General features: G+C 40.8%; 1 protein-coding gene across 2 annotated transcripts in view; it reads left to right on the forward strand.

The window, feature by feature from the left end:
* The first annotated feature begins 4586 nt into the window (after positions 1-4586).
* Positions 4587-27658, forward strand: part of TRIM29 (tripartite motif containing 29) — a 57213-nt gene continuing 34141 nt past the window's right edge. The window contains exon 1 of one of the 2 annotated variants that reach the window (XM_089678560.1): positions 4587-5364. In XM_089678560.1, coding sequence (XP_089534686.1) covers positions 4759-5364 — 606 coding nt within the window. In that variant the 5' untranslated portion in view covers positions 4587-4758. The remainder of the gene's footprint in view (positions 5365-27658) is intronic. The other variant, XM_089678559.1, reaches the window with a different exon arrangement.

Consider the following 27658-nt stretch of genomic DNA (forward strand, 5'->3'; position numbering starts at 1 on the left):
GCATTTCAGAGCACGCGCTGGCCTGCCTCCCTGGCGGTATTCCCGCGTGTAGCTCGAGGTTAACTTTCAGTACCAAAAGCGGTAACCTCGAGCTACACTCGAGATTACCCTGCAGAGTTGCTCAGGGATTCCCTCTTGCACTCACCTTGTCCTGCGCTCCCACGATGTCCCCCCTGTAGCGTCCCCGACCATCTCCTCCGGTCAATGCCAGCATCCATCTTCCTGTCTCCGTTCCCTGCGAGCGTCGGGACGTATGGGAGGTATCGGGGACGGAATCATTGGGAAATTTAAAAATGTTAAAATGCGACATTCACTAAATGCACTAAAATCACACAGTATAACATTACTGTATCAAATCATTTCACATACATTTTGTCCCGAGTGCTTTGTCCTGTGCCCTGCCTGCATTTTTACTGTTCTTTCTGCCTGAAAACTGAGAAACGTCCATGGCGTCCAAAAAGCGTCCCTTTAGGTCAAAAGTGGTTTTAGACCGGCTAGAGAACAGCGATAGTAAATTAGAACTACTTGCAGAATTGAGTGATAATGATTCGTGGGGAAATTCATCATCAGACACTGAAAAAGATTTTGCGACTTTGCTCAGTGATGTGCAAACTTGGCGCTCTATTTCAAATTTCAGTGTTTTTGGTTTGATTATATTATTGGATTAAATGTTTTATTATTATATTATTATTTTTTATGATTATTATATTATAATTTATGATTTCGTGTTTTAAACTTTATCATACCCGGAATGTTTACTAGACTCTTGTTCGGACAGATTTCAGTGAGTTATTCCTAAAAATTACAGGCCTACAATAAAAAACAACATATTTCCATGCAAAAAAATGTACCTCTTTGAGCACAGAAATATTGACATAAGACCACTAGGGAGGTTAAAGGGACACTGGGGCTGGGCAGTTAGGAGTTAATAAGGAATGAAGAATGGCAGCTTTTAAAATGACAGCTTTCAGTGCTGAAACATTGCTGTAATCTTAAAACGCTGCTAAAGTCCACCTTTTGATTTATACCTACAGGTAAGCCAAGCCTATAAAAAGGCTTACCTGTAGGTACAGTAAATATCTCTTAAATATGCACCATTTTGGAGATATTTACTTTAGTGCCGTCTATTCAGAGGTCTGTGCCACGGCCATGATTCCCATGATTGGGAGTGACGCCACTGCGGCTTAGCCATCCAAATGGCTGAATTCTAGAAGCCCGGAAGGAAGACCAGCAGAGGTGACAGCATGCTGCTGGAGGGCTTCATTTTGAGGTAAGTCTATCATAATGTGCTAGTATGCGGTGCATAGTAGCACATTATAACTTTATCTTGCAGGGGTCCATTTATTTATTTTGTGGTTTACTACCAATTGAAATAATTCAGCCTTGCGGCTCCCTGTTCTCCTTTGAACTACACAGCCAATCCACAAATCAATCTTCCTGACATGGAAAACAAGGGGGCAGCGTTATAAAAAAAAAAAGGGGAGAAAATAAAAAGTGTGTGTTGTGTGTGATGTATATAAAACGTTCACCACTGACAGACAGACAGCAGGCACCATAAACAATAGTGAGAGGGGAGAGGAGGAGAAAGGACATCCATACAGATGAGAGGTAGAAGGGAGCCTTGCCATTTGATACCTATAAGTGGAGGGGCATGGAGGGGACAGAGGAGCATGTCTCCTGCCAATCAGCTCTGATCACTCCCTGGCATGCTGCTCCCCATCTCCTTCATGGACTTCAAAGATCACTGGCTAGCGGGACGAGCTCTGTGGCAAGTGAGAGGCTGATTGCTGTCTCATCTGATCTTCTCCCCCTGCCCACACCCAATCTCCTCAACATCACAAGCACTAAGCACTACATGAATCTTTGCAGCAGCTCTAGCGCTTAAGATTTGGAGAAGATCAGGTGCTGGTAGAGCGGCAGGAGGAAAAGATTAGACCGTCGGTGCCCCTCTCAATTCGGTGCCTGGAGCAAATGCCCCCATGCCCTCCCTCCTAGTTGTGTCCCTGCTGACTGAAATACTCCCAGGATGTTGCTTGTACATTGCTAAATCAGGCCTAGTCATTACTGCTCATCTCCTTCATCACTGGAGTGAGCTTTTTCTCTGATTCAAGCCCATATGCTCTCTTTCTCCCCTGATGAAGTAGCTCTGAGCCAGAGGCAGACTGACCATTTGGAAACTTGGGCACTGCCCAAGGGCCTGGGGTCAGTAGGGGGCCCCATGAGATGCCCCCGGTACCTTTTTCATAGGCTTTTTTGACTTTGGGCAAGGACACAGGGGCCCCATGATCCCCTATTGCCTGAAGGCCTCATGAGTTGTCAGTCTGCCCCTGCTCTGAGCACAGTGTTTGAGAGCTTATCCCTGTGATGGTGGAGGGAGTACCCTCAGAGCAAGTGGCTTCCTATGGGTACACTCGGCGGTGGGGGGGGGGCCTGTGGAGCCATGAGCTCCAGTTGGGAACCTGAGAAGAGGAGGATCAGGGCTGCTCTGTGCAAACCCATTGCACAGAGCAGGTAAATGTGACATGTTTGTTATTTTAATTTAAAAGAAAACCCTAGTTTACTATCACTATAAGTCACGATGACATGTACCTGGTCCGGTGGCGGTCGGGCCAAGGGAAAGGTCCAACGTATCATCAGAACTGGCTGTCTGCACACAAAAGAGATAGCCAGCTGAAGATGAATAGAGCAGATGGCAATGTAGGACTCACTGTATGGCACCCAAATACAGTATGACTATATGGCACCCGAATGGCGGATCACAGTAGGACAATGCTGGATTTGCTATGTGGGTGAGTACATGTTTTGAAGAGAACAAAGCACAACAGGTAAGAGGACAAAAAACATGAGTGGGGTGGGAGGAGCTGAATACTGCTTTAAGATGAATCTCCCCACGGAAAACACTGGCATCAATAAAAACAAAACAGAGGTTCTAACCCATCCACATTATATACATAGCTATGGAACAAAAGGCTTTGACTTTACTTATGTTTTAATGTAAAAAAAAAATATATTTTTTTTTCCCATTCTGCTAACTAAGTAGGTGTGAATCAGAAAAACTCTTGCTCCCAAATTGCAATGGGTGCGTTCACTAGTCTACTTTATTTAAATGGCGTTGCCATTATGTAATGAATGGGGTTGTTGGACTCTGCTGCATATTAAGTTTACATTGCAAGGAGAATGCTAATTTATTATTATTTCTTGTTTTAACTATACAAATTAAATTTCAAATGATCCTCTTTCGCTTCATTGTTACTCCAGTAAATGGTAAGTAAATGCTTCACATTTCTCTTTCAGTGCTCCTGGAATGGCTTCGACTTTGTACCCTGAAGCACATACACAGCAGTACTGTAATATGATCTAGCCTCTTTAAAAACTTTAACGTATTTTTCCTCTGATTCTGCCAGTCATTGCTGTAACAGTATTCCATAAAAAACTTACTTTACAACCAGGATATTTGTACCCATGTTTATTATGGAAATATTTTTATGCATTCATTAGGTAAATGTGTTCCTATACGCTACATCATACATTTATTTTCTTTTGCAGTTATAAATAACATATTTAAAAGGAACATCAGCCAAAAACATTTAAAACTTTGGAAGGTGGGACATTTAAGAGTCTCTGTCAGGTTTTTATTATGGTCTGGGTCCCTGTTCCTGTATATAACAGTATAGTATACATTTCCTCAAAGGGGACATACATAGCAATAAAAACCCAATAAAGATTCTGATCTTCCCTCATTGTAAATAAAAGTACAAAAAATTATTTTGTATAACATTCCACCTTAAAGGGTGAGCTAAAAAATTTATATATTTGGTTTCTGTTGATCTTTACTTATAGGGGGAGATTTACTAAAACTGAAGCACTCAGATCCTGGTGCAGCTTTGTATGGTAGTCAATCAGCTTCTAATTTCAGCTTGTTCAATTAGGCTTTGACAATAAATTACACCCATAGTCACCACCCTATGTTGGTGTATTCTGTTGAACAATTATATAAAACCTGGAAGCTGACTGGTTTCTATGCTGAGCTGAACTAGATTTTGCACTCTCCAGTTTTAGTAAATCCCCCTATACAGTTTTACAGATTACTTGTTATTTTTGTATTGATTCATAAAGTACTTTTACTTTTTTAAGTATTTTTTAACCTTACTGCCTTTCTAAGGTTTATTGAACCTTATTGCAATGTGCTGTAACTGTTGATTAGAAAGCAGCTCAAATCATGTATTACTCTGACCGAGCTTTATTTACTAAAGGTGAAATTTAATTAGTTTTTAGTTAGTGCTCCATTATCAGTATTGCTCCTTGCACTGCCTTATTGTTAAAGCCTATCATTGTCGTAATGTCACTATGTGCACATCAAAATTACCTTCATATGTAGGTCACTAACAGCTTATAGTATACTTAATCAGCAAGTTGTACTGCCAAAAAATAATTGTCCACAATGACAGGCAGGGCAGGTTGCAGCCAGTGAGAAAAATAATTAAAAAAAAAAAGTCTCTTTCTGTAAAGGAGGGCAGGGCAAGAATGTTCTCAGAGCTTCCTGGGTGTGGATCAGATTGTGTAACCTTAGCTGCCTCATCTCTTCATCATATCTCCTTTGCTGTCATTCCTCGTCATTAATAAGAATCTGGTTTCTTCACTGGAATAGGTGTGAGTCAGGGGTACATTTTTATCAGAGCACTTTTCTTGCTCATTCTCAGATTTGAAAGTATCTCAGCAGGCTGACCAGCACTTGGAATTCCACAGTGTTAAGGAGAAATGGAAGATCAAGATACGAAAACTACCAACGGCTCCCACTGTGAAGAAAATGGCAGTCCTGTCCAACCGGATTCTGCAAATTCAGGCGTCAATGATGAGAACCAGAAGGTGCTCGTCAATAGTCCTGGCCCAGAACAAGGAGGCGTGAAGTCGTCATTATTAAAAACCAGCCCTGGCATAGGGAGTATTAAAATTAGCAGGATGAGTCTTTTTAGTTCATCAGATTCACAGATACCCAGCAGTCCTGGTTCTGAGAATTCAGAAGCTCGGAGATCTGTGCGTGGAAGTGTAGGATCTATGGATAATGATGATGTCCTCTGTGATTCATGTATCGACGACAAGAAAAAAGCTGTCAAGTCCTGCCTGGTCTGCCAGACATCTTTCTGTGAACCTCACCTGAAGCCCCATTTGGAGGGGGCTGCCTTTCGGGACCATAAGCTGCTGGATCCCATCAGAGACTTTGAAGCTCGAAAATGTCAACTGCATAGCAAAACGATGGAGCTGTTTTGTCAAACAGACCAGACATGCATCTGTTATTTGTGCATGTTCCAAGAACACAAGAACCATAACACAGTGACAGTGGAGGCTGAAAAGTATGTCAAGGAGGTAAGTACTGTTTTCAAATTCTCATTTGTAGTATTACTTTAGGCCCAAAATTGAATCACACTAAAGTCCTATTAATGAGGCTGGCACAAAGCTCTTAATGTAGCTAAATATATCACCAGTTTGCATTACGTTAAGGGAAATTATGATATAAAATTCTTTACACGGAAACATTTAGATTATGCCAAAGGAAATAGGAGAATTTTAATATACAATTATATACACATAGACTTTCTATAATAGTCCAGGTATCATATTATTTATGGGTTAGTCCATTAGGTCTATTCTTTACAATAATTTTCTTACATTCGTATGTTTCAACTTAAGCAGCAGGTCACTGTTTCAATGTAGGCAAACCCATTAATCAGATAAAGGGGAATAATGTGGAATTTGCGGCAACTTATTCCCACATATTGAAGCTAAATTGGAACTACTGTGTAAGGACTATATACAGTATGACGACAAATGGCAACAATTCTTGGACCCCTTTCATTCAGTTAATGCCAAAGTACAAATGTTTATTGACTGAGCATGGATAGAAGAGTGTAGGTGAAGTGCAGCCTCTGTAATGCTCTGAACTCTTTCATAGTCCATAATATACAACATGGGTCAGATGTCGAACCAGAAGCAAAGTTAGGTTATTGAGAAGAAGGTCACTCATTTCTAGAAGTGACCCTTGAAGTGGTCAATGTTCAAGTCTATGTGAAAGTAATAGAGGGGCACAACATCACCCCCACATCTTGGGCAGCTTTCAAGTCCTATTAAGATATTAGTTGTGTTCTTTATAATGATGAAAAAAAGCATGTACCTAGGTTTTCATAGGATCTTTGTATAGAACAAGATGGGAGGTTAAATTCAGCTTGTCTATGTGTCCTTTTTTTTAAAAAAGACCCCAATCAAATTTAATGTGAGATAGTGATCTTGCTCTTGAGAGAGGCTCAGCCTGTGTATCCAGAGTTATTCATGAAAACCTGCCACACAGGGTAACACGGTGCTTTGTTGTATTGAAATGAACCATACAAAATTAAATCTAACTAGTTGAGTATGTTATACCTTTAGTTACTTGATTACAATCATTTTATTGTTAGAACTTTTTGCTTACTTTTTTTTGGTAAGCCAAAGTGCACGCACTTGTTGTTTTGTACTGTAAAGCTGACCATAAAGAGATTAGAGAGTTATTAAATATGCATTCCCAATGGTACCACCTACAGCAGCACTGCCTCTGCCCTGAACATGAACGCTCAGGTCATTATGTGCAGATGAAACTTGATAGATCATTTCAATCTAATGTGCAGATAAAACGTATCTTGTCTCCTAGATTGTAAGCTCGAAAGAGCAGGGCCCTCGATCCCCTCATGTTTTGCATTGTATTGGTATTGTTCTGTCACATGTTCTGTCCCCCTTTGTAATGTACAGCGCTGAGCGAACTATTGGCGCTTTATAAATACTGTATAATAATAATAATAATGTGATCTAAAAGAAAAATATTTCGGGGGGATTTCTTTTACGCAAATCTAATTCTTAACAATATCTAGAATCTACTATCCAAGGAAAAACTATAAATAAATCAGAGTTAACTAAGTTTTTCCGATGAATAAAACCTCCTTAACTGGCCATACATGTGGCAATTTGATTGGGCAATCAGAATTCTGATTTTGAAGTTATTTTGTGGAGATCACAGAGCAATTAATCTAAGACATAAAATGGTGGATTTGATTGACAGCAAGGAGATGGAAATGAAACTGCCAGTCCGAGCATGGTGGAAAAATAACTATAATGTTTGATGAGATTGATATGTGTTTTTTTTATCATGCATCGAAAGACACAATTGACGTGAAAAAGGTCCAGTTTCAAATTTATAATCAATCACATACTGGTGGTTGATTGAACCTTTGGGTGTAGATTGTTTCATTTCTGATAATATCTGTTGCCCATACTTGCAATTCCAGGAGGATCAAAAGTGGATGAGATTGACTGAAAATTGTCACGTGTATGGCGAGCATAGGATCTTGTGCATTTAAGTAAAAAAAAAGCAAATAAATACACTATAGTCATCCTTAATGCTGAGCACACAATGGGTTATATGTATGAAAGAGTTTACAATAATATCAAAGGATTGTCCATACAGCAATTCCAAACAGATTCTATCTCTCATGATCCAAGAACAGGAAAACTAACTGACTTGTATGACACACTTAGGTTCATTTATCAAAACTGGAGCAGCTGTGCATGGCAACCAATCAGCTTCTATGATTCATTTTGCAAAGCTTAGCTGAACAATCTGAAGAGAAAAGCTCATTGGTTGTCATGTACAGCTGCTCCAGATTCTGTCTATTCCAACTTTTATAAATCCCCCCCCCACTGTCTCTAGGAGAGTTTCACAGTCACTAGGAGAGAAGGTGAAAAGAAGTCTCCCCAATGGGGGCCCAGACAGTAATATAAACCTGACAGAGTTTCTAACCCTTTCTTGTCTCTATCTAGAACAAAAAAGTACTACACTTTAATTAGAAGAAATACTATAAGATTCCAATATGCTGAAAAGATTTTTTTAAATGAAGCACATAAATGGTAAAATAGAAAAAAATAAACATTTTATAAAATAGAGTTTTTCTAAAGACAAAACTTTTAGTTTTGGAAAAAGCAGTTTTTACATTTGGATAGAACAGCAAGGGATTAGAACCCCTGTTGGGTTTTTATAGCTGTATGAGTCCCCACTTAGGAGATTCTCTCATTCTCTATGTCTTGGTGACCACTGTTTCTGGGACTTAAAGTGAGGAAAAATTAAATTTTTTTAACTTTTGCCATAATAGGAAAAATACAAATGATGTATAAAAGTTTGAAAGTGCTGCAGGTTTATGTAAGTCCAGTAAATTGCTATTCTTGGTCAGAGAACAAAGCCAACACATTCAGGGGTTCAAGGCCACTTTCATCAGGGCTTGGAAGCTGGCTGTAATAGAGGCTTATTCTAAACACATATGTGTGAGGCAACAGAAGTTACGATGTCAGTTGGAGATTACACTGCTGTTCCTATGACTTTGTTGCCTTACAACTGTGTGTTAAATATAAGCCTCTATTCAGGGGCAGACTGACAAATCATGGGGCCCCCAGGCCATAGGGGATCATGGGGTCCTTGTGTCCTTACCCACACTCTAAACCACACCCAAAAAAGCCTATGAAAGGTACTAGGGGCATCTCATGGGGCCCCCTACTGACCCTGGGCCCTCGGGCAGTGCCCGAGTGCCCGAATGGTCAGTCTGCCCCTGCCTCTATTACACTTCTGATGGAGTAGGAGCCTATCCCTCCAAAAAAACATGACTTTGTCTTCAGACTTTTTACTATGATAGATATACTTTTACTGGACTTAAACTAACCTGTTGTCTTTTACACCACTTTTTCTGCGAGCCCTCTGGGATACCCTGTAGAGATTATACTGGGATACTCCCTTTTACTGGAGATCAAATATATGGGGAAACTTGTTCAGGTGACCACTGTCCAAGTGAGGACTCCCTTTGACTTCCTAATCTCTGTAGAGATTTCCTTTGACTTCCTAATGTGTTTATGGGGCTAGAAGTAAATGGCAATCTGCCTAATGGTACACAGATGGCAAACAGAACTTTTGTCTTAAGAAATACATTAAGAAGAAAACCTTTGGTCTCTATGATTTTTTGTTGCTTGCTTTGAAAATGGTTGGAAGCTTTTATGCTGGCCATAGATGGTTCAAATCTCGGCTGGTTCAGCAGGGACCGGCCCGAAATTAAAACCATCGATGTGCAAGTTGATTATACCCAATTTGATTGTTGTGCGACTAGGGTACATCCAACATGTTGGATTTTTCATGAGATTATTGCCAGTGGCTATAGCTGTTAGCAATATTCACTGTGTTCTGAAACCCGTGGTTGCAGGCAAGAAATTTGATTGTCTTTGGCCTGCTTAACTTCTTGGTTGTATGACCATGTATCTACCAAGCTATCGAACTATCTATCTATCTATCTATCTATCTATCTATCTATCTATCTCAAAATATATCTTTCACTTACCTAACTTCAGAAATTCCAGAAACTAATTGGTTATAGAGGGTGACTGTTCTTTGCACCACCATACTGAATAGATTTTGTAAAGCCACTTGACAAGCATTTTTAGGTAAGCTAGGGAAGAGCACAGTTTAGAAGTGGTTAAATGTATTGAGGCTTATATGCTGCTATGGTCCTGTCTCAACAGAACTCAGTCTGAGGGCGTCTCCTTCATTACGACATTTCATAAATGCCTCTGTATAATAACTAAAATCTATGGCTGTGTTGCAGCCCCACCTTGGGTGTGCCAGAGCATTATGCAGACAAGGTACTTGCCTGCAGCCAAATTCTGCGTGTTACGCAGACTGACATCACTTCAACCCCACCTGAGAAATTGATAAATGACAGCTTGCAGCCGTGGTCTGTATTCCAAGGTGGTTTCTTAGGACTTCAGGCTTGAAAACTGGATGAATCCAGATTTACTTGCTAAATCCTTAGGCAGCCAATCACAGTGATTTTTTTGTTATCTAGCTCTCTTTGTGTGCCTTGGTCAGGGGAGGAAGCAGCTAATGCAATGCAAAATTCATCCACGTCTACTTTATGTGTTCCATATTTTTCTTCACATTAAAAGAGACGTTTGGGAATAAAAAAAATCATACTCACCTAGATGGCTACAGCACTGATCCCAGCTGCATTTGTCCCCCGCCGCCTCTAAGACCGAGAACTGAGTGATCAAAGACTGCTGATTGCTCAGTTTTCAGTCTTCAGTCTGCAGAGAGCTAGTGACTGTCAGTCACCAGCTCTCTGCTCTGCCTCTCCAGTGCTTACTGCAGTACTGGGCTGTGTGGTGGGAGCAGTAGTTGCTGGCTCAGGCTCTTAGTGGATTGCTGCGGCTGAGCCAGCTGCTGGTCGAGGCTTCTGGGCAGATACCGAACTTATGGTCGGGATCTTTCAGAGCATGGACTAAGCTTTACCCTCCTGTCAGCTAAAAAAGGGTCATGGGAGTACAGAACTAACTGCACTCCTGTGATTCACAGAAGTATAACCAAAAAAGCTTAGGCCATGCTTTAAAGTGGTTGTAAAGGCTCAAGGGTTTTTACCTTCATGCATTCTATGCATGAGTTAAAAAACCATCTGTGTGCAGTAGCGCCCCCAGCCCCCTCAATACTTACCTGAGCCCCATTGAGATCCATCAATGTGCACAACAGCCTCGGATGTTGCCGGTCTCTGCCTCCTCATTGACTGAGACAGCAAGCCAGAGCCATTGGCTCCCGCTGCTGTCAATCACAGCCAGTCAGACAGCGAGGAGAGAGAGGAGTCAGGGCCAAACCATGGCTCTGTGTGTGAATGGACACACGGAGCAGCACCTTGGGAACACACCTGCTTGGGTGCCCTCATAGCAAGCTGCTGCTATGGGGCACCCGAAAGAAAGGAGGAGCCAGGAGCGCCAGCAGGGGACCTGAGAAGACAAGGATCCAGGCTGCACTGTGCAAAACCGCTGTACGCAGCAGGTAAGTATAACATGTTTGTTATTTTACAAAAAAAGAGAACCTTTAGTATCGCTTTAAGCTATGCAATTGTAAGAAGCTGATCACTTATTTCACTTATAGCAAGACCCTGAACATACAAATTGATTCATGCTGAATACAGACATGAAACTGTTAAAGGTAAAATCCTGTTTCATATTGCAGATCTATTTATACATTTTTGATTTTTATATATAATACAGTTGACATTAGATGCAGACAATAGTTTTTTCTATTGTATACTTCTCTTCTCCCCACCTCACCCCTTCAGTCTCCTCTCACATTACTAACTTATTAACTGTCATATCCGTATGGATATCACTCCACTTCCTCAAACTCAATCTTTTTAAAACTAAGCTCATAATATTCCCTCCTGCCCCTGTCCCCTCCCTTGACTTCTCTATCAAGATCAATAACATAACTATCAGTCCCTCTCCTTATGTCAAGGAGCTAGGTGTAATCCTGAATTTTGAACTTTTCAGCCCCAAATCCAATCACTGTACAAATTTTGTACACTTCACCTATGTTACATCTCCAAAATGTGCCCCCTTTTAACCAATGAAACCACTAAGCAATCATTCACTCCCTTGCTATCTCTTGCCTTGACTATTGCAACTTCCTTCTCATAGGTCTACCTCTACACAGGCTATCCCCTCTTCAATCCATCATAAATGCTGCTGCCAGACTTATCCCCCTTACAAACCGCTCAGTGTCTGCCACCTTTCTCTTCCAATCCCTCCACTGGCTTCCAATTGTATTGAATTGTGCTGTTGCTGTACTGTCTCCCTTTATATTGTAAAGCGATGTGCATAATGTTGGTGCTACAGTATATAAATCCTGTATAATGATAGTAATATGGATAATAATATAAATAATAATATTATTATCAGTCTCTTATGACATACTGTAAATACTTCCTCCTGCCTGTCAGTAGTAATGAGCATGCACAGCTCAGACTGCATTATGGCGCTTACTCTGGGGTGTGGTGACTCCTGCACTTATGCGCAGGAGTGATGTCAACACGGTCTGACCATTCAAGTGACTGGAGAGAGCAAATCTGAAATGAAGACTGGGTGAAGATGGCAGCGTCCTGGGTGAATATGAAAGCTGCAGGGCTTATTTGACAAATAGATCGGTCATAAAGTGCTAGTTTGTGATGCATTATGTCATAAAGCTGCAGGGGCCCGGATAAAAAAAAAACCAAAACAAGTTTACTATTGCTTCAAAGAGAACATTTACCCAAAGCATGTTTCCATTTTTGGTGGCCATTGCTGACTAGCGTCACCCCCTGTTTTTTGCCATTTTTCACTGATGGCAGTTTCTGGTATTGCTTGTCTCTCCAGTAGTATAGCCATTACCACAATAAGGAGCTTCTTCTTTATTCTCTGTAATCCAAAGTAAACAAATAAAGGGAAACTCCAGCAGTAAAGAAAGTGTAGAAAAGCTTTGGAACTCCAGTGCAAAACCTAGATTGTCAGAAATGTTAAAAGCTATAGCCTATCATTACCCATACAGTAGATCCATCCAGAAATAAATGTGAACATACAACCATACAATAAAGTGACATCTCTCTTCTCCATTTTATTTGCAAATGATTTGGAAATTCAGAACAGTCATTCCTGGTAGTTTGCATGCCAAATAAACATTTATGGTATGTTAAGAGGTTTTAAAAGCTTAACCAACAACGCTAATGTTACCGTAGCAAAACAGGTTCTGCCACATTTGTGTAACTACAGTATGCATTAAGGTGTCCTCTTTGTCCTGATACGGGTTTCATCTGAACAATTTCTGAGCAAATGAGCTTTGTGAATAGGTAGCAGCATTTTAAAATCATTCAGGATCACATTGTTATGGAGTTGGTGTATATCATCTTATCAAATACTATATATTACTCATAGGACTACTGAATACTACAAATCCAATCATGACGTGTTTGTTACACTATACCTTAAATCTTGGTTTTCAGCAGTTGTGACACTGTACCTTCAATTCTGAATAGCTCAAATAAGAAGAATAAGCTACCATTCAATAGACTGGATTTCATGGTATACTTTCAGTGCACTCATTTCCTCGTTCTTGAGTATATTATAAAAATAAGGAAGAATGGCAAATATAGTGATAAAAGTCAAAAAACCTACCAGAATGAATTGCAGCTTGTTTTTTTTAACACTACCAAGGAGCCCTTTTTTCATATAAAAATGACTAAAAATAAAATAAAGTGACTTGCAATGAAATTGCATCAACTTTGTAACACATAGTGGGAATAATTCAAAAATATGAAGTATTTATTTGCTTTTTTTAGGGCCAGCCTTTGGTCATATGGAACACTATAGTACATTTTAGTATGCTGCCCTCTCCATTGAGTGACTTTTGCTCCTTTTACTTGTAAACATTTTACTGAAGTTAAGCCAAGTAAACGGTCTTGTGCTTCTTTCCACACCCCATATTCTCCCTCTATTTTCACTTTTCAAAATGAATACTGAATGAGCTTAGTAAAGAACTTGTGGTTGTGTTAACTTCAGCAAGCCAATCATGTTCTATCAGAAATCTGCTTTTCTGAATTTTTTTGGCACATGGTTGGGTAATCAAAGTGAACATCTGTTCACCTTATTTACGAATATCAATTTAAACATTCACTTTGGTTAAATAAATAATTCCAACAGTAAAGGAGAAACCTTTACTCATTTAGTAAGTCTTTGCTTAAAGAAGAACTAAAGTCTGCAAATACTCACCACAGCTCCAGCGATGCAATGTTTGCGATTGCCCTCTCCTGCACTGACATGTTCTCCTTGGCTTCTTTCTGGTGCAAGGTCTTGGGCTGTCTTTATTGGCTGGCATTCATTCATTCTGGAAAAGAGGATTGTGACAGGCAGGCAGGTTTGTTTTATTGCAGAAGAGACGTAGCATGTGTTTTCTGCATTTGGTCTCACCCTAGTGAGATGCAACCTCCAGCACTCAGTTGGTTTTTCTCCAGTATTCTTCCTCCAACGCACACTCTCCAGTTTCTTCTGCAGAGACTCCTCAGTGTGCCACACTACCCCCCCAACAATTAAGCATACTAAACTTTATTTTTGTCCTCCCCATAGACAGCACAGTGAGCCTAGGCACACGGTGTGAACATTCTGCCCCTTCTACCCCCGCAGAAGTAAATTGTCAGTGTGTAGTTCACAATTGTATTTCTGTGTGTGTTACGGCACACACTGATCATTCCCCTGTAACCTGTACTCATCACATACGCCTCACTCCTTAGTATCTATACCAGCAGTAAAATGGCCCCCTGAGTACACAGATGTGCATTTGTACCTCAGCAGCCGGTCCCTAGTGCATGTTTAAAAAACTGCATGCAAAACCCATGTGCATCAACCCCTAAACAGTTCATTTGCAATAATCCCTCACGTATTTCTGTGCACCACACCAAAGTTTCATCTCAACTAGACATATGCGATTCATTTTGTTAGGAATTGAAATTCAGACAAAATTTTAATTATTTGGACATTCGGGTGTATCTGAATCTCTGAATCACAATAGTAATGAATTTCAACTAATCCAAAATAAATTATAATGAAACCAACAAATTCATTTGTTTCATTCGAATGACATAATGCAATAGTTTTTGTTACAGCGGTGTTCCACCTGAAAAAAAAAGTCAGCATCTACAAAAACTGTAGCTGCTAACTTTTAAAATACAGCCACTTACCTGTCCCTCGGTCCAGCAGTGTCCTCACCACTGCTGGTTTCACCGGCCATCTTCTCTCCCTGGCGCCAGCATCTTTAGTGTGGGCACCCGACTGTGACAGCCATGTGCCCACTGTGCATGTGCAAGAAGCGCTGCACTTTGTGAATGGCCCAGTAGTCTTCTGGGACCTGTCACGTGTCCCAGAAGACTAGGGAGGGAGGGGGGGAGGACAACTAGGCGATTGCAGCGGAAGTAGGAGCGGGTACCTGTCAAATTCGGGGGGTATCTGCCCCCCCTGCTCCCCAAAGGTGACAATCCTTAATGTTTGAAGCATACAAAATAACGTAACAACATAACAGATTGATTCAGATACTCTTGTTTTATTCAAGAAGAGTGACGTGGTAGTCTTTGCCTCTTAGATAATTAGCTGATTCTTTTGCATTAACATTCTTCATTTTTATAAAAAATGCACTACATATGAAATGGAAACATAATGCAATAAATAGAGTAAGGTATAAAAGTGAAATAAGATGATTCCTACTTATTGTGTTTAGGTTGGATGGAGGCAGATCCATCAGAATCTCCAAATTATAACATAACTAATGAATTCGAAATTAATCTCGTTCCATTTGTTACTTTCACTACTCCAGTCAATATCATTTAATCAGCTCATTCCATTTCTCTTTGTGGGTTGGATTAGCAGGAATGACTCAGAGTGCATAAGTAATCTCCAAAAATAATGAATTAACACGTTAAAGTGAATATAGACAATCTTCCAAAATAAATTCAGAAATTATGATTTGATTTTAAACAAAGAATATACGAAACAAATCCAAATATATGAAAGGAATTCTGAAAGCAAATCATTCCAATATAACAAATATGACAAAACAAAATGATTTGCTTAACAAATCAATCTTAAACAAATTTCTCCCTTGTGCACTTCTCTAAACTCAATTGACTCTGGTCCAGTGGGACCCAACCTGCGGCAACAATGTTTTGCTCCATATCCCACATCCCCAGCACTGCTTCCTGTGTCCATTTCACAGTCTCCTTTAATAACTAAATTGTAGTATTTCATTTTCAACATCCATTGCCCTCAATTCTACTGACACACACTACCCCTGTTTCAGTATCCTCTGCATTTTCTGAACACTGATTTGAACCTTTCTTCTTCCTCTGCAAAACCCTCTAGTGGCAAGCTTAGATATAATGCTGTTGCTCTATAGTTACCCAGATTTACAAATGGGTGCAAAATGTATTCTGGAGCACATTTCTCCATGATTGCTATTCACATTGGCAGTGATTTTGTTAATAATTATGCAAAAGTCAGGGACCACCATTTCCACTATTGCACATAATGCCTCCTGCCATACACTCAGCACTTCTCTCCTGGACATTCTGTGCTCTGACATACCTGCCAAACTCCTCTCCTGCACATAATGCGCCTGTCATACCCTCTGGACTTGTTTCCTGCATATACTGCCCACTGTCAAACCCTACACTTGCCTCTTCTACACATACTGCCCACTTTCATATCCTTTCCACTCCTCTCCTTCACATACTGCCCACTGTCAAACCCTACCCTTGCCTCTTCTACACATACTACCCACTTTCATATCCTTTCCACTCCTCTCCTTCACATACTGCCCACTGCCAAACCCTACCCTTGCCTCTTCTACACATACTGTCCACTTTCATATCCTTTTCGCTCCTCTCCTTCACATATTGCCCACTGTCAAACCCTACACTTGCCTCTTCTACACATACTGCCCATTTTCATATCCTTTCCACTCTTCTCCTTCACATACTGCCCACTGTCAAACCCTACACTTGCCTTTTCTGCACATACTGCCCACTTTCACATCCTTTCCACTCCTCTCTTTCACATATTGTCCACTGTCCACTGTCATAAACTCCACACTCCTCTTCTGCATATACTTCCCGCTTTTTAGCATTTTGTGCTACATCCCCAGACTTTTCCATTTTAAAATGTGCACACTTTTGCTAGTTGACCTGTTTGTGCCGACAGTACGCATATATATACGGCCTCTCGGTGGGTGGGCCTTGATGCAGAGAGGCAACATATATGTGTACCAAAATGTAAGCAAACCTGTGCCAAGAGCGAGCACCCTGTGCACTTCTGGCACAGTTACCGGTGCCTAACGGAAAGCTACTGGGAGCTTGTTGATCATGTGGCTGCTGTGGCAGCCAATCATGGCGGTCACATGATCATAAACCCTGCCCCACCATCGGCATCAGAAACCCCTTGAAGGGCCTGGGAGGCATTGGCATTAAAGGGTTAATAATAAATATTACAAAAATGGATAAAGTGGGCTTGCTAGACTGAAGGCTAATTTATGGTGGGGAAGGGATAACAAAGGATTTTCTCCTGATTGTAGAAGAAGATGATCTTTGATGATGGATCTTTGATGACTGTTTTCTCTTGATTGTACCTGATTGTACAACATGCTTGGAATAATCTGTACTTTTGTATGAAAGACAACCTTGTGGATGGAGATTTTCTGTGCTGAGGAATTATGAGTGGAATTATATATAGGAGCATATTTTTATAAATTTACTATTGGAATATTTTATAGTGCCCCAAATATTAGTAAGAATGTAGAGAAAAAGGGCTGCACAGGTTGCCATTGCATCCACTGTAACTATAACCTTAAAACCCATGTGGATTATTTAAATTGCTAAAATAAATCAAAGATAAAGCGGATTTAAAAATATAAATGTGGAGGAGTGCTTTCAATATTTGAAAGCTGCAACAAATAAAGCAAGAAATGTAAATACTGTAGGAATGAGAGTGGCAGAAATTCAGAATGCAAGGGAGGTTGCTAAACAGAGTAAGACAGATCCTCCAAAAATGCTTTAACTGTATTAATAGCAAAAAATAGAAGATCTGATCTAAGTATATACTGTAGGCCCCTAAAAAGCCAGACCACACAGTTCATTATAATGGCTATAAAGAAGATAGTGTTGTGTAAACAATGTAACACTGTGGCGCTGACATATGATACACAGACAGTAATTCTGTTTTACATGGTCTTACTTCGGCTTAACTTTGATACTGTTCTGAATAATTTAGTCAAAATAATTATGAAGAAAGCACCTGGGGCGAATGGTTTACACCCAGGAAACCGCAATAAGATAAGCTCAGTTATTTCTAAGCCATTGTTTCTAATTATTTTTAATATACAATAACCTTCAGTGGCTGGGTAGGTACCAATGATTACAGGAAATACAGCCTACCTGTTCAGGACTACAGGATTTTATCTAGACACTGCTGCAGTACAGTCCATCCCAATGCTTTTAAACAGTAATATCTGTAAACAGTAATATTTGGGAACTTCTGCTTGTGTTGCAGACAAGCTTTGTCTCTCATACAGAAAGCACAATGCAAAAAATACCAATGAAAAAACATGTCACATAGCCACCGATTCAAGCCTGCCTATAAATGATCTCAGGAAGTACACTCCCAGTGAACCTGTGTGATGGTATTTGGATTCTACTATATCTGCAGTGGATAACAGGAAATGTAATGAATTCTGATATTAGCGCAGATGCAGTTAGGCATTAAAGTGGAAGAAAACTCCCACTGGACACTTGTACCTACAGGTTAGCTTATAATAAAGCTTACCCGTATGTACAAGGAATATCTTCTAAACATGCACCAAATAGGAGATATGCAGTGTCCCTGCAGCCGATGACTTTACCGGCGCATTCGATCTGAAGAAATGGCATATCCATGCTGTTCCTTCAGAGTTCTGTGTTGCAGCCAAGACTCCCATGTGCAACCGCGGTAGTAACATCATCGCGGTTTGGTCAATCACGTGGCCAGAGCCTGTGAACATGGAAGGAAGACCAGGTGAAGATGGAAGCCCTGTCAGCGTGACAGCGTGCCACTGGAGGTTCATTTTAAGGTAAGTCTTTCATAATGTGTTATTATGCGATGCATACTAGCACATTATGATATTATTTTGCAGGGGATTTTCTTTTTTTTTTTTTCTCTTTACTACTGCGTTAAGACCTTCAGTTTCTTTGTATGTGTGAAACTTTCACATAAAACGCTCCATTTGTTGCAATATTGAAAATAACCACCATGGTCAGGGTTCAATATATACTGTACCAGGAAACCAGACATCTTGCCAACATAATACAGATCTCCATTTGACTTTTTTGAATGGCAGTGCTGCGAAGCATACTAATATATACTTTCATGCTCTTGTTCTTATAATGCCCTAGCCCCTTACTTTGCTTTTCCTGTTCTAGTCATCCTTCAGCTTCTTTTGTCTGCAAAATCTATGTGAAATCTCTCATACCTTGGGAAAGACTGCTGAAGGAGGACTAGAACTGTATGGTCCCTTTCAGATAGGGTGGACTTATCAGTGAATCTGTTTGCTCAGCTGGGGATCTTTCTGCTGATCCCTGCTGAGCAAGTGGATGACAGGTCTGTGTTCACTCTGCTGCTGCTGCAGAGAGGACACGGACACAGCTCGCTGTTTTCTATGGGATGATCGGATGGAATTGGACTGCCTGTGCATTTCCACCTGACTGTAATCCTGTCCGATCGGATGCGGAATAGATGGCCATCCGTCTGTTTTAACATACAGGACCGGATCAATTAGAGAAGAGACACAGTAGCACCACTCTGAGTGTAGACGGTTAAAATCAGGCAGATTTAATGGTAAATTTGCACTCACATAGGTAGGTAACAAGTAGGCATGTCAAATGATGGAGGTCCAGTGGGAGCATCAGGTCCTTTAGCCACGCTCTGGGTGCTTTCCCGCCGCTCCAATGGTGTCCAGGGCTCCGGGAATGGCAGAGGGGCGCAGGGACTCTTTTGTCAGGCCGAGCATGCTCCAACCGTGCACCATCTTGGAAACCCGGTCCATGTGGTGACATCATCCCTGCGAGCCTCCCTGCGACCCTCTGCTGCTCACCGAGCCCTGGATACCTCCGGAGTGGCAGGAAAACACCCAGAGCACAGCCAGAGGACCTGATGCTCCCACTGGACCTCCATTACTTGACCTGCCTACCTGTTACCTATCTATGTGAGTGCAATTTTACCATTAAATCTGCCTGATTTTAACCGTCTACACTTAGAGTGGTGCTGCTGTCTGTCTTCTCTACCTGCATTAGGAGTATCTACAAGCTCTTACAGCCGGCTGCCTCCTTGGACAAGTTCATACTACTACAAGCCCCCCACTACAGATGGACTTGGACACCACCTCCACATGGACCTTCAACTAACCCCCATTGCTGATGGTCCAATCACAAACGCACACAGAGAAGATGCGTCCTAGCGCTCCCTCCCCCCCACTTACCTCAGGATCGGATCAATTGCCTGCCACTCCATTGAGAGTGAATGGGCACTCTCATTCAGTTAAATGGGTCAAGTTTGTTGGCCAGTATTACCAACAGAACATGACAGTGGAGATCATTTTTCACAATGCAAAACAGTACACAAATTATTTCTCCTCTGCTGCCTTTGCAGCTTAAAGTGATTCTAAAGGCTTTTTTTTTTAAATAACAAACATGTCTATACTCACCTGCTGTGTGCTGTGTATTTGCATAGAGCACCCCCAATCCTCCATTTCTTAGGTCCACCACCAGTGCTTCTGGCCTCTCCTTCCTGCATCCATTCACACACAGAGCCGCAGCTCGGACCAGCCCCCTCTCTCTCTCATTGTCTGACTGGCTGTGATTGACAGCAGTGGGAGCCAATGGCTCCCACTTCTGTTTCAGCCAATAGCTCCCACATCTGTTACAGCCAAATTAGGAGTGGGTGTCCAAGGATAGCCACGACTCCAATGCACATCACTGGATCAAGAGGGGCTCTTAGGTGAGTATTTGGGGGGCTGGGGGGGGCTGCTGCACAGAGAAGGTTTTTTAACCTTCGTGCATAGACCGCATGAAGGTAAAAAACCTTGAACCTTTAGAACCACTTTAAGGGGGAGCAGTTGTGGGAAGGTATAAACATGGCTCAATCAAGCATTTTTGCTGCACCCTACTGCAAGTGTATACTAGGTCTTAGAGTGAGTTATAGGCTTTAGAAATGAAGTTGGCAGGTTGATAAAAGAAAACAAAACAGAAGAAAAGTTTTGGGTGTACAATCTGGGCAGATCAAACACAAACTCAGGTCATTTAGACAAGAGTCAATCATATACAGTATGTAAACAATTTTAACAAGCAGTAAAGGTATATAAGCTTCTTGTTTTACCTTTTTATTGGTATCCTGCCTGGACCATTAATTTACAGTTTGTCACAAATTTGTCATAGATTTCTAAATTGTTTGTGTTTAATTCTACCTTGATTTAGAAATGTTAACCTTATGTCTTGTTAGTTTTTTTAAAGAAAAATACAATGTCCATTTATAAAGTGTGGCATACAATGAATATACTCCTGAATGGGCCGCTAGTAAGCACAGTTAAATAGAAATCATTTTGAATTAATTATACTGTATACATTTTTCACTACTGTGTTATTTTGTGTATTTCTGGTATTTTGAAAAGTATTTCAATGTATGAAGAAAGTGTTGGATTCTGTAATTAGCGCTTTCAAACATGTCAAAGTAGCTGATGTTTGAGTCCTCTGTCAAACATGTTTACAGAAAACCAGCTTTGAAAGAATGTGAATATTAGTTTGTGTTGAATTACCAAAGAAATGTTAATATTTCCTGCATTTAGCCTAACTGGCTATTATAAGGCACGAGCCTTGGCCCTGAGGTTATGATTTGAGAGGTCACCTGAAGTCTGACAACCCTGTCCTGCCAACTGTCTGACCTCCTGCTGTCTCCTGTATGAACATAACTGTATCCTATTAGTAGCCTTGTAGATAAATGATACAGTATCTAAAGCCAGAACAATTTTTTGTTTATTTTGGCTAAAGTTGGGACCTTTTGCCACCTGTGTCCCATTCAAAAGATTTCCTTTCCTCTAGACACAACAAGATGGAAGAGGATATTTCTCCCAAGTGAGTTAAATCCCCTCTAGGCTCCACTTTCTTTAGCAAGTGTTTTTGGAGAGTTTGTTATGTTCGTTTGTACACAATGTTTTTGGGCATTTCAGGCTTGAGCAGGGGCGAACTGACCATTTGGAAACTCGGGCACTCGGGGTCAGTAGGGGGCCCCATGAGATGCCCCTGGTACCTTTTTCATAAGCTTTTTTGAGTTTGGGCAAGGACACAGGGGCCCCATGATCCCCTATTGCCCGGGGGCCCCATGAGTTGTCAGTCAGCCCCTGAGCTGGAGCATTTTTGTTGTAGACAATGAAAAGCTAGTTACCAGCAGAAGGAGAAGAGATCACATGTTTATTAAGGCTCCTGAATCGGGCTCAGGAGTAGCGGGGCTTCAGCAACATCCATCTCGAAACTGGAAACATCACAGGTTCATATTTGCCAGCACACCATGGATCATCAATGTTGTCCGAAAAGAAGAATTGAAGAATGATCACAGCACAGAAAGAAAAGTGCAGCATTTCAGACATGTACAGGACCCCTTCATCAGGCATGTGATGTCTAGGGACCAAAGACAACGCTCAACATGGGAATCCTCATGTTGAGCGTTACATTGCTTCTAGAGAAGCTCTGCAAGTTGCTCAGGTGTGATCTGAGCTTTAGACAGTTATCAACAGAATAAGTGTTCCCGTTTGAGATTTTCCCCATCATTCATTCTCTGGCGACAAACTTTAGATTCTACATTGCTCTCGGTCCTGGTGACAAAAGTCATCAGGATAAATAGAATGAGTTAATCCCATAGACAGCAAATTAACCTGACAGGGTTTTCAGACTCAGAGAATAGGGTTCAATATAGAATCCAGAGCCTTATTAATTGCTCTAGGTCTAAAGTGCTTTATATGTTGACATGTCCATGTAATAAGATTTATGTGGGGAAAATCAAGAGGCAACTTAAAATATGTATACAGGTGAACACTTTAGAGATATCAAGTCTAAAGAACCATATAGTAGTCTGGCTCAACATATTCTGAAATTCCATGGCAGCAAGCTGCAGCGTATTAAAGTGAAAGGATTCTATGCCCTTAATTTTCCATTAAGAAGAGGAGACTTTGATAGGGAATTGTTAAACGTGAAAAATATTGGATTTATAAACTGAACACTCTGCACCCCAAAGGGTTAAATGTTGAACTAGACCTCCAAGTTTTCCTGAATAATTAAACCCTTAGGGATTTTGACCGGCCCAGGATATCTTTTCCCATTGGCTATATTTGATTAATATTAGTAGTAAGTATCCCCTGTTCTTTCTTGTTTATTACAAAAGTACTAATTTACTTATCATCTTGGTTGCTTTGAAGTGTATTGATTGTTTCTGTTGACCGTTTCAATTGATTTACTAATGGGTATAATGGCAGCATAAGATTGACATGCATGGGCGAAGTCTGACTGATATAAAAGAGTCTGCTAGCCTATCTCCCATTGGCCCTGACGAAGCTGAGTAAGATACGCCCATTGGCGAAACGCATTGACGTCACACGGCTTCACGCACCCAGTCCCAGTGGGGACACGGAGCACCACGCTACTTTCCAGTGCAGACCAATTACCACAGTGTACTCTCCAGGAAGCGGGGCCTTACTGTTGGAGGTGCTGATACAGCGGCTGTTTTATGGACTCCACACATGGAACTTAGCATTCAAGGGAAGGTCATACAATCTCCAACTGACGGAGTAGGTGGTGAGTAGCGCACTTTACTCACACCTGGTGGATATGTTGCATCTACACAAAGGCAGGGCTCTGCCAATAAAAGTCTGAAAATGGCGGCTGCCTTACGGACTTCCTACAAGTTACTTATCACTCCAGGAACAGTGACTTTACACCTTTATATCTAGTCGGCAGGGAGCTGCACATTTCTTCTACTCTTGGATGACACGGCACTCATACTTAAGGACTTTCATTTGCAATATCCACTGTCCCTCTGTGGACCTCATAAGACTATTATTGTATGAAACACACTGAGGTTGTGTTTATTGATCCCAGGAATTGGTCTAAAGGGCCACATACTATCTGGATTGCATATAGTACCTTATTCACCGCTACTTGGTTATACGTATATACATGCAGACTACACTCACTCACATGGGAATCAGGTTTATTTTCACCAAGTGACCTTTCCCTAGTTGGGCCTCTGTTTCCATGACAGTAGAGACTACACCTGCTCATTTTGATTATTGGTCTTCTAGCACTGTTACTGCACTTCTCTCATCATATATTATTATTATTATACAGTATTTATATAGCGCCAAAGGGTATGCTCAGTGCTCTACAGTAGCAAGGGGGACAGAACATGAGACAAGACAGTAACAATACACTACACGAGGGGTTCGAGGGCCCTGCTCTTTCGAGCTTACAATCTAGGATGTATCCTCATTTCGTTGGTGCACCCCGATGGGTGTGCTGAATGAGAAAAAGACCCTTGAGTCGTTGCTTCTACAGCATATTACTGTATATGGCCTAGCCATGATGTCTCTCTTGTTTATTTTTTGGTTTTCGTACTGTCTATCATTGAGGTGATGGCTACCTTGCAGTCTTTGCTCAATTGTCTCATATTGCTATTTTGTTAATAAAAAGCATTATTTGCTTATATTTCTGAGTATAACATTGTCCTTATGTAACCGCTTTTCTTTTGTGAATCATCTGTTCACAGTTTTTTCTGTAGTATTCAAACCCCCCACTACTCTATCCAGAAAGTAGAACTGCTTTAGCTTTAGATACACTTCAAGCAGAGTGTAAACAAGTTCAGGGTTATATGCTTGATACAATTATGGTAACTTAGCAGCAGAACCACAGTGTGTGTTATTGGATCGTACTCAGGCATTTGAAAGTAGCAGATGTACAGTAAGACCTCAGGAGTCTTCTCACCACTGACACTTAACTACAAGAGTCATCTCAGAAAAAAAATGAAATAAATAAGGGGAAAATATACATTTTTCATGGCTCAGGTTTTGGAATTATAATAAATTAAGACTAAAGTTTCATATTAATGCATAAGCCCAATACTGGTCGGTTCTTTTTAAAGGGATCACTCTAGCTTCTAGAATCTTCCTACTGGACTCTGAACAGATAGAATAAAACTGTTTCAGTGGATTGGTCCTTTAAATATATTTGTTAAGATAAATGCTTTAGTTATAACATTACATTGCCCAGACTTTGCTATACCACTGCAAACACTGTATTTCCTGAGGGTGGTATATAGCCTTTTCAGCTAAAAAATTTGAAACATCTTTCTGCCAAGCTTAACCTCATGAGGCATTGGAGATGGATATACCCAATCTGTCTAATATATCTAGAGATCTGAACCACAATTGTTCACTTGAAAACCTATTTGTTTTGAAAAACAATGACTAAATGTAATTCTTCCTGGCAAGCTTGGACCTCTCATTGGCTATACAAAGGTTGCATATTGGCATTGTGCCTTAACCACTTCAAGTTCGGACGCTTTTAAAAATAAATAACCCAAATTAGTTTGTAACCAAAAATTATAATTTTTTAAAATTTTGTTTTACATTTTTATTTTTTTTATATTATTATTTATGTTTTTTTTTTTTTTTTTTTTTAACACACTGTCACCCTAGCAGTACAGTGTCACCATAGTGACACTCTACTACTTGTGGGGGGTGATGAAGATTTTTTTTTTTTTACATTGCTTTTACACCCATAAAGGCTGAAAAGCAATAATTTCTCCTTCTCTCTGGCTGCATTCTTGCAGCCATTGAGAAATACTGTGCGAGCTGTGATTGGTCACAGCTTGTCACATGGTACAAGGCTGTTGTGATCATTCACAGATTTCACACATAGTAAGCAATGATGTCAGGTCCCGTACAGCGAGCAGTGGCAATCACGGTGCTACGGGCTCCCAGGGGACGTTTATAAATGGCCACCCGCCCCTGCACTGCTCCCATCCGGCTGTTTATATACATTGGCCAGACTGGAAGTGGTTAAAGAGGAGCCACAGTCTCCCCCCCAAAAAAATTAAAAATCAGCAGGTACAAATACTGTAGGTGCTGACTTTTAATATAAAGACACTTACCTGTCCAGGGATCCAGTGTTGTTCTCACCCGAACTGATTCTTCAGTTGGTTTTGGGCTCAGGCACCAACATCTTAAGTAAGAGAAACCGGCAGTAAAGTCTTCCGGCTTCACAGCTGGTTTCCTACTGAGCATGTGCACGCCACAGTTTATGAATGGTCTCTTCTGGGATCTGTGTGTGTCCCATAAGGCAACATGGGGAAGGAAGAGGGGCCGAACTTCCTCACAGATCGTGGCAGTGTTCTGACCCGAAAGTAGGAGCAGGAACTTGTCAAAACCAGGTACCCGCTGCCTTCTCCCCCCAAAAACATGCCCAATGTGGAAATGCGGGGGGGGGGGGGGAGGGGGATGCAAACAATTGCAACTTCCCCTTTTGGGTGAAATTCCGATTTAATTTTGTTAGTCTCACCTCTAGCCCTCACTGTTACACATTAATTCTCTACAGACATAACAGATTTACTCACTTTACCCTAATCCTTCAACTGGTACCAGAAACTGGTTGGTTCTTTTGTATCCCTGTTAAACTTATAGTCCAGATTTTTAGTATATGTTTTCTAAACCTTCGTGTTTCAATGCATCTGCAACTGCGTGTTTTCAATCCAGCACGTTAACTGATTGAATGCTCCGTACCTTCAATTATAAGACTTGAGATGTTTTTTCTCATTTGTTTGTTCTCTTCTGTATATTTTCCCCTTATGCACAACTACTTTAAACTTCAATAAAAAATATATTGGAAAAAAATATGAAACATCAAATTATGTTTTCAAAATCATTACATTCTACCAATGGACTTAAACCCCATTAAAGATTTGCCGTCCAGAATATTTCAACTCTTGTTTAGTATGTTGTATATTTTCTGCATCTATCAAGAAAAGTCAATTGTATCATTTGCTCTGATGACACCACAAAGAAAGGTTTCCATTGATTTTTTTTTCAAGGATGAATTCAATATATGGCTTGTTTATGCAAAGTTATGCTTGGCTTAAGACACATAAGAACCCGAGAATAAATCTTTCTAGAATCTGGACCCCTTTGAAGCTTGTTCTTGCAGAAACAAAGAAAAAAATTGCTATGATAGTCTGTGCTCCACTTACTGTCCTGACAGTGGCGTTATAAGTAGCTTCATATGCATTCCATTACAGTTTCATTCAGCATTGCTATTAAGAAGTAATAACTAACATTAGATAAATCCTTCACTGAATTTGCACTTGGCAGGAGAAACACTTATCCTTGTCATGTACTTCAGACCAATTAAACATGCAGATCGATACTTTAAGGCTAATATATGACAATAATTAGGAGTGCTGGAATGCTGAGAACAGAATAGACAGACAGTAACTCAAACTCTTTGCATAGTATGAAACAAGAAAAATATTCGAAATATGTAAAATGAGATTACTAGGTTGGCAAAACTGGTGACAATAACAGATGTCACAATTGCATTTGAACATTTTGAGCCCAAAACTTTTTTCCCTATACAGTATATCTCCCATGTTTCAGCACAATTATTATTATTATTATACAGTATTTATATAGCGCCAAAGGGTATGCTCAGCGCTGTACAGTAGCAGGGGGGACAGAACATGAGACAAGACAGTAACAATACACTACACGAGGGGTTCGAGGGCCCTGCTCTTTCGAGCTTACAATCTAGGAGGGAGGGGAAGGTGGTACAGGAAGAAATGGCTGTGGGGGATGGAATGGTGGGAGGAGTGGAGGAGGTTAGTTGTTAGGTGAGGTCAGGTGTTAGGTGAGGTTGGGGTAGGCTTCTCTGAAGAGGAGGGTTTTCAGGGTGTGCCTGAAGGTGAGGAGGGTAGGTGACAGTCTGATGGATTGGGGTAGGGAGTTCCAGAGGATGGGGGAAGTCCTAGAGAAGTCCTGCAATCGGGCGTGGGAGGAGGAGACCAGGGAGCTAGGGAACAATGCACCTGTTCTTCAGTGTAACACTGCACCACAATGCACAAAGTGTGTATCTGTGTAGCATGGTGAAACTGCTGCATGGATGTTTTTTCCTGCATTGAGGCCAACTTAAAATGA

Source organism: Staurois parvus, unplaced genomic scaffold, assembly GCF_062004578.1.
Source record: "Staurois parvus isolate SC_StPar_1 unplaced genomic scaffold, SC_StPar_1.0 ptg000207l, whole genome shotgun sequence".
In the NCBI taxonomy this organism is placed as follows: Eukaryota; Metazoa; Chordata; class Amphibia; order Anura; family Ranidae; genus Staurois; species Staurois parvus.